General features: G+C 51.2%; 1 protein-coding gene across 4 annotated transcripts; it reads right to left on the bottom strand.

Annotated features, from left to right (window-relative positions):
• Nucleotides 1-2532: 2532 nt before the first annotated feature.
• On the bottom strand, nt 2533-7464 carry Myc (MYC proto-oncogene, bHLH transcription factor). 4 transcript variants are annotated; one of them, XM_028882207.2, is made up of 3 exons: nt 6847-7464; nt 4512-5283; nt 2533-3466 (listed from the first exon to the last, which is right to left on the bottom strand). In XM_028882207.2, the coding sequence occupies exons 2-3, from the start codon at nt 5266-5268 to the stop codon at nt 2907-2909; spliced, it is 1317 nt and encodes a 438-aa protein (XP_028738040.1). In that variant the 5' UTR covers nt 5269-5283; nt 6847-7464; the 3' UTR covers nt 2533-2906. The 4 variants fall into 4 exon arrangements, with proteins under 4 accessions (XP_028738040.1, XP_028738042.1, XP_028738044.1 ...); XM_028882209.2 differs by having other exon boundaries at nt 4512-5280; XM_028882211.2 differs by lacking the exon at nt 6847-7464 and adding an exon at nt 5496-6796 and having other exon boundaries at nt 4512-5280.
• Between the last annotated feature and the right edge of the window lie 470 nt (nt 7465-7934).

Below are 7934 nucleotides of genomic sequence, written 5' to 3'. Positions count from 1 at the left end.
TTAACTGAATGAGTCATCGGTTATTGTCAACAAGCCACAGAAAATCCCCTCACTTTTTTTTGTCCTCTTTTCCAAACTTGGTGCCAAAGTTTGTCTTAAAGACCAGCAGAGGACTCTGCTTACGTATCCAAGCTTGGAATGATCCAAATACTGTTCTGGGGTTGTGATAACTTTGTTCATCTTCTAGTTGGATTGACTGCTCTCTAATGTTGGTCTCCAATGTTGCCCCCAAATGGCAGCATGAAATAGCCCTTCCTTCTTCCTTGTCCAGTCTATCCCTGAACAACACCATCCTGGGAATCCTCTGGGGGAGCCCCCAGTCCCAATGTCATGGCTAAATGATTGAGATTAGCTAAATTTTGCATAATCCAGGCTTTGTCGAAAGCTCCTCCCCCTTCACCCCTCATCTTGATTACTACGTACTAATTTGATTGCACAATGTCTCAGACCCCTGGGAATCCAGACTGGCTATGAGAGCTTTCCTGACTTTCTGGAAGGAAGCTGGCTGATGTCCTGTTTTCAGCTCATTCCCTGGCGTGGTAAAGCTGAGAGGTACCCTGATAGGCACCTGGGATTCTTCCCTTCCATCCCCCACAGGCAAACTCTAAATCCTTAAGCTTGTTTCCTGATCATTTGGAACAGGGAGTTGTTTTCCTAACGAGGACTGCTCTCCCATTCCTTGGGCTTGCCTGGACGTAGTGATTCACCTACCATCTTCCCAATGCTCCAGTGAGTCATGCCAGGGCTGCACTCTAGCCTAGGGCCACAAAGGGGCAAAGAGGGAACTGTTTAAGAGCACCCCCCCCCTTTTGTTACCCTTTGAACTATTCAATGTCTGGGTTTTGTCTTTTCCTTTGAATTTAGGATAGAGGGTGTGACAGTTTGAAGTTGAGGGTGGGTCTAAAAGAGCCCAAAAGAAAAGATCAAAAACTGAACGTTAAATGCTTGAATCAATTTATTTTAGGAGGCCAAAGACAGGATTACTTATTGGTTTATGAGTGATGGTAGATTCAAGTCCCAAAGACACTCCAGGATGCTAGAGACCTTCTCTGAGACAACGAAGTCATTTAGAACGCTTAGGGTACCTTCCTGTGGCCTCGTCTGATGTGTTTCAGTTTATGGCTTGGTCTGTGGGTTTTCAGAGACTTATAATTAATAAGACACCCATTCAAAAATGCCTTCTCATGGACTAATGATGAGCATGTGTCATGAGTGTGTGAAAGTGCTTGGGAGGAAGGAGAGCTTGCAATTTCTAAAATAATGACTCACATGACAAAGCCTAAGTATGTTTTATTTTATGATCTGAACAGTAGCCTTTCCAAACTGGCTTCTTCCCAGGGGCAAGCAGGGATCTGATGTGTTAAAAAAAAAAAAAAAAGAAAAAATGGGTAAGACCAAGGTGAACGAGCTATGTGCTTCTCAGAGTAAAAGACTAAGCAACAGTCAACAACATAACCCCCACCCCCCAAAATCCCCACAAAACCTCAGAAAACCCACCAACAAAAAGAGGGGAACTGATGCCTGAGTAGGTCTGAATACCGAAACTTAAATGACTCCTGTTCTCATAGGTAGCAGGGTTAGTCTTACTGGATTAACTAAGTGTTAACTGATGCTGAATCCCTTGGGTGCACAGATGGGTCATTTCATGTCTGTTTCTATCTGTATAGTATGAGCAAATCCCAGTACCTCTTGGCACTGCCTTAGACTTCTCAGAACAGTGCATGGCCCAAGTGGAGTTCATTCTCAGACCCCTAACCAGCAGCTTTCCCCAGCTGAGGACACCCAGGTGAGCCAAGGCATGGCAGCGTGCCTTCTGATTTTTGTTCTGGGTCATCACTCATTGAGTTCGACAACCCTCTCTGGTCCTTTATACTTTGTTCTGGAAACCAGGCAGTGGTAGTATTCTTCCTCAGGTTCTTCTGAGGCTTAGGAGATAAGTGAGGCGAAGGGACTGCCGCAACCTGGGAGCCATAGGGGAAGAATAAGAGGTGGCTCCCTCCCTTCCCCCATCAGCTCCTCTGCAGGGCAGAGTCCCTGGCTTGAAGTGAACAGGGGGATGGCTTCAGTTAACTGCAGGGGATTTTGCCATCCCTTCCCTCTCTGTATATTTAACTGTTACCTTTTAACCTCTTGCTTCTCTTTCTCCTGCATCTAACCTTCTCCCCCCGCCTTTTGCCCTTTCCTAACTATCAACTCTGGTTCTTATCACCATCTGCAGGAAGTGTCTCCTAACCCCGAGAATTCAAAGGCCTTGAGACCCCCAACCCCACTTTAACAATGAAACCCCCTTGCCTTTCTTACTCTTCCCAGCTTTGTCAACCCACCTTGTGAAAATGGTCGAATTCTGTCGATCTGTAGTTGAGGAAGAGAAAATGGAGAGGGAGAGGAAACAAAACACAACGTAGGAGTTGGCTCAGTTATATTTTTTCCAATTATTTTATTTTTTTCTAAAAACAATAGAAAAAAATCAACTTTAAAAATGAAAATGTATTTAAATAAAAAAAATTATGGTTTATAATACATGTCTTAAAATCTTGTATAACTGTTATAAACGTTTTATTAAAGTTATTTACATTTAAGGACCCTATTTACATGGGAAAAGTGGGTAAACTTTAAGATTTTTTTTTCTTAAAAACAATTAAATACAAATCTGTTAAAGGAAAAGAAAAATGATGGGAAGCATAAAAAAAAGTTCTTTTATGCCTAGAGTTTGAGGCAGTTAACATTATGGCTGAAGCTTACAGTCCCAAAGCCCCAGCCAAGGTTGTGAGGTTAGGCTTTGAGCATGCATTTCAAGTCCAGCGCATCAGTTCTAAGAGAAGGAACCGTTCTCCTTACTCTCCCTGAGTAAGGAGTGAGAATACACGAGCGATCCCAGCTCCTCCTCGCGCACGCGCGAGGTCAGTTCACGCACCAGAGTTTCGAAGCTGCTCGAGTTTGTGTTTCAACTGTTCTCGCCGCTTCCTCAGTAAGTCCTTTTCTGAGATGAGCTTGTGTTCCTCCGCTTGGATGGACAGGATGTAGGCGGTGGCTTTTTTGAGGATAACTACCTTGGGGGCCTTTTCATTGTTTTCCAACTCCGGGATCTGGTCACGCAGGGCAAAAAAGCTGCGCTTGAGCTCGTTTCTCCGCTGACGTTCCAAGACGTTGTGTGTCCGCCTCTTGTCGTTCTCCTCGGTGTCTGAGGACCTGGGGCTGGCACATTTGCGGTTGTTGCTGATCTGTTTCAGGACCCTGCCACTGTCCAACTTGGCCCTCTTGGCAGCTGGATAGTCCTTCCTCGTGGAGGGGGGCGCTGCATAATTGTGCTGATGAGTGGAGACATGGCACCTCTTGAGGACCAGTGGGCTGTGTGGAGGTTTGCTGTGGCCTCCTGATGGGGATGACCCTGATTCGGACCTCTTGGCAGGGGGCTGCCTCTTTTCCACAGACACCACATCAATTTCTTCATCTTCTTGTTCTTCCTCTGAAGGAAGGAAGTGGAAGAACACTGTTAGTAATGCCTCCTTAAACCCAGCCACTATATAGGATTTCACCAATGCTATGCAAATACCAAATATTGATATGTCACAAAAGATGCTAAAGAAAATAAGAACCCAGATCTAGACACCATTACCCCTTCTCCCCAGAAACGAAGGAGAACAGGGTTAGGGCACAGGTGAGAAAATTACCATGTACCAGGATATGGCATCCATGCCAATTCTTACCTAAGACTTAATGAGGCTTCAGACACACCCAAAGCAAAGCATATTCCCAAGCACCTCCTATTTTTAAGGGACTTTACCAAGAACCCTTCAGGTGTTGTGAGTGAGAGCTGCAAATCTCTTGGTATGACTTTAGCAACTCCTTATTTTACTGTCAGCGCAATAATAAAAAAAAGTCTTGCAGCTTTGCCAAACGTCCTGGTAGGGGTGTGGGAGGGGGGAGAAAAAAAAAAGAAATCCAAATTGGGCAGGATTGGCTTTGAAGTATTCAAAACAGGATGAAAAAAAAAAAAAAAAAAAAAAACCTGACCATCTCAAGTCTTTAGGAACTTTCACCAGCGCCTGGCACTGAGGCTAAAGGGTGTCCAGATTCAGCTGTGGCTTCTCTTGGGTCTTGTATAAACTTATCCATTAAAATTCAAATATTTTTCCGGAAGTCAAGAGAAGAAGCAGGTAATTCTCTTTTATCCTCATTCACACCCTTCCCAGGGTAATTAAAATGCTTAGGAGAGGTAAAAGGGAGTGGATTGAGTTGAAAGATAAGCCAGAAGATTTAAAAACCCAAATGAAATTCCTGAGGGGTGGGAAGGGCGAGGGGGGGGGGAGGCTGACAACCAGGGCGGTCTGGGGGGAAGGGGAGGGAGGGAATCTCTGAAGCACAGGAATCCAGGGATGAAGAGCCCTTAGACAGAGAAGGGAAAGACGGGGTGAGCCCAGGGGTCAATTGAATTAATGCCAAGGAGCAGTGGAGAAGGAGGTCCATCCAACCTCTCCGGTTCTGTGCTGCTCGGAAGGGGCCCCGCTTACCAGAGTCGCTGCTGGTGGTGGGCGGTGTCTCCTCATGCAGCACTAGGGGCTCCGGGCTAGCCTGTGGGGAGGACTCGGAGGACAGCAGCGAGTCCGAGGAAGGAGAGAAGGCTGTGGAGTCGGACGAGGTACAGGACTTGGGCGAGCTGCTGTCGTTGAGCGGGTAGGGGAAGACCACCGAAGGGTCAATGCACTCGGACGCGGCGGCGGTGAGGTCCTGCAGGTACAGGCTAGAGGTGGAGCAGCCGCTGTGCCCGCGGGCGGGGCTCGGGCTGGCGCTGTCTTTGCGCGCAGCCTGGTAAGAAGCCAGCTTCTCTGAGACCAGCTTGGCGGCAGCCGAGAAGCCGCTCCACATACAGTCCTGGATGATGATGTTCTTGATGAAGGTCTCGTCGTCAGGATCGCAGATGAAGCTCTGGTTCACCATGTCTCCTCCAAGCAGCTCGGTCACCATCTCCAGCTGATCGGCGGTGGAAAAGTTGCCGCCGCCACCATCGTCGTCCTCCCTTGGGGAGAAGGACGCAGCGACCGCAACATAGGATGGAGAGCAGAGCCCCGAGCGGCGGCTGGGGGACAGGGGCGGGGTGGGCAGCAGCTCGAATTTCTTCCAGATATCCTCGCTGGGCGCGGGCGGCTGCAGCTCGCTCTGCTGTTGCTGGTGATAGAAATTCTCTTCCTCGTCGCAGATGAAATAGGGCTGCACCGAGTCGTAGTCGAGGTCATAGTTCCTGTTGGCGAAGCTCACGTTGAGGGGCATCGTGGCGGCTGTCTGCTAGAGGGGGCACAGTAGGGGGAAGCAAGGCTAGAGTTACCCAGCTCTGGTTGATGCTGAAACCCGGCGCAGCGCGTACCCCAATCTTGAACCACTCCCCTTCCAGTGTGCTCTCCTTCCAAGTGTGTGTGTGTGTGTGTGTGTGTGTGTGTGTGTGCGCGCGCGCGTGTTGGGGGGGAAGCGTTCTTTCACTCCCTACTATCTCGACGCACATCGGACTAGCAGCTGCTCCGAGTCCCCGCCTCCTTGGAGCAGGGACTTAGCCCTGCAGACGCCCAGGAATCGCCATAGGCCTTGGCCTCCTTCAGAGGCTGAGGGAGGCGACTGTAGGGAATACAGCCTGCCAAAAGCCAAGGCGCAAAGTTTTGCGCCACCTGAAGGAGAAAGGCGAGAGGCGCCGCGGTGGTGCTAGGCTCCCTCCCGCACCAGCTCTCTGCGCCGCCAACCCGGTCCGGGTCCCCACTTGCGCCGTCGCCGCGCTCCTACCCAGCCGGCGCCGCCGCCCCTCTCCGCCCTCCTCTTTCTCCACCCCCAGCGCGCGCCCCTTCCTTCCTCTGCCGGCTTTCCTTTCCGATTGCTGGCTTAGAGGGGCGAGCTCAGCCTCCCGCTTTAACAAGCCTGGCCAAATAAAAGGGGAGGGGGTGTCAAATAATAACAGGGACACCTCCCTTCTACACTCTATACCGCGACGCCACTGCGCCAGAGACCCCGCAGCGATTCAGCACCCTGAGCGGGGCGTCTTCCCTCTCCCGCCGAGGGTAGCAGCTGTTACGGAACAGCCCCAGATCACGATTCACCGCAGTCTTCCTACAATTCCGGGGCGCGGGGATACCCGCAGATCCCAATCCGGAATGTGAGGATTCCCCCTGGTTTCCCCCAACGAATCGGTCACATCCCTGCCCCAGTTTTGCCTTCCGTCACTGCGCTAGCCCAGCACCAAGTCCTAATACCGTGGAGGTCAGGTTTAAATTTTACTATTATCACTATTTTTAAAGCCTAATGGCAACTTCTTAAAAGGAACAGGGGCAAGTTGGAATCTCCGCCGGGGATTGGCGGGCGGGACGAACATCTGAGTCGGTCTCCGGCTGTCAGAAATGGACTAAGCCGAAATTTAAATGCCCTCCCAGAGACTGGGAAAAGTCAGAGGCTGCCGAGCCTTCTCTATCCCACACGCAAAAGGTAAAGCCTTCTCCAAAGACCTCAGGATACGAAGGACTTTCTGTCCAGGGAGAAGCGACCTCCGGGTCCAACCCCCCAAAGGACACAAATAGCAATTAATGTAGTAAAGCAAGAATGTCCAACAGGACAGGGTCAGCGTCAGCCAAGAGTAACCTCTGGAACCCAATTTCAAAAGGCACCCCGGTTTTTCCTTTCCCCTTTCCTCTGTCATCTTGACAAGTCTCTCTACCCAGACTCGGATTCACCCCAGCTCCACCCCGGCCTACCCCAACTACTCTGCGAAAAGTGTCAAAAGCACAGGAATGGAAGAAAGACTACCCTGACCAGCCGCTGCATTCAAGACGCAGAGAAAATACATGAGAAGACCAGCAGATCTGTGCTTACCGGGTTTTCCACCGCCCAAAGGATATCCAGCCTTCAAAGAGCGCTAGGAGCTCCTTTCAGGGGAGCAGATCGCGGGCAGAGGCAGAGAACACTGTCCCCAAATAGACAAAAAATTTCTCCCTGGCTCCTGGGGAGTCCTATCCTCACTCGCAGATTGTAAGTTCCAGTGCAAAAGTGTCCGCCCGCTGCAATGGGCAAAGTTTCCCAGATGGGGCGAGGGTTGCGATCTCTGGTGCTAGGTCAGCTGGAGGGCTGGGGTGGGGGGCGGCAGGCCCGGAGGCAAAGCCCCTCTCACTCCCCAAGCTGCCTTCCCAGGACGCCCGGAGCGCGGCTCTGCACACTGTGCTCTTCCAACCCGCCCGCTCACTCCCTCTGTCTCTCGCTGGAATTACTACAGCGAGTCAGAAAAAACGCCCCGAAAAGCTTCTTTTATACTGCGACTCTCAGAATCCCTCCCACTCGGCTCTTTTTCCCGCCAAGCCTCGGTGAAGCCCAGCCCTTCTAGAAGCAGGAGGGGGGAGCAGAGTGGGGCGCGGCGGCGGCAGCGGCGGCGGCCGAGAGCAGGGCAGCCCGGGGGTCCTCGGCCGCGTAGACCCCGGGATTATAAAGGGCTGGTGGGCGGGGATTTGCCAAAGAATCTATCTCTCCCTCCCACCCCCGTTCTCTGCTTTGGGAACCCGAGAGGGGCGCTAGTGGGGAGCCAGGGAAAGAGGAGGAGCCTCAGCCCCGCAGCCCAGTACTCCAGTTCCAGGGGAGTAAACAGTAAAGCGCAGCATGAATTAACAGCGCGCCCGACCATTTTCTCTTGCTGGCGCGCCCGTCCTTTCCCTTTCCGTACTGTTCTTTGGGCCCAGCGATAGGGTGAACTATGTTTTTGTTCTGCGTGTTTCAGTCACCGCAGGTGGAACAGCTGCCTAGCTCCGCACAATACGCCTTGTACCCTGGGCCGCCTCACGCACGTCCCAGGCGGCCAGGCGCCTCTCTTAAGGTTGGGAAACCAGAATTTAGAAAAGGGAAGGAAGAAAGAATGGGTTATCTATGAGCCCCTGTTCAGTGTGTGCAGTGTTAGATGGGTTTCAATGACAGAC

The sequence above is a fragment of the Peromyscus leucopus genome, chromosome 16_21, assembly GCF_004664715.2.
Source record: "Peromyscus leucopus breed LL Stock chromosome 16_21, UCI_PerLeu_2.1, whole genome shotgun sequence".
Taxonomy (NCBI): Eukaryota; Metazoa; Chordata; class Mammalia; order Rodentia; family Cricetidae; genus Peromyscus; species Peromyscus leucopus.
Note: the sequence above shows the minus strand (reverse complement) of the source record. Positions and strands in the feature narration are given on the sequence as shown.

Coding starts and splice junctions, on each gene's coding strand:
- Myc (XM_028882207.2), bottom strand. CDS start 5,268: ATGCCCCTCAACGTGAGCTTCGCCAACAGGAACTATGACCTCGACTAC. Junction 3,467..4,511: donor CACCACCAGCAGCGACTCTG/GTAAGCGGGGCC, acceptor TCCTTCCTTCAG/AGGAAGAACAAGAAGATGAA.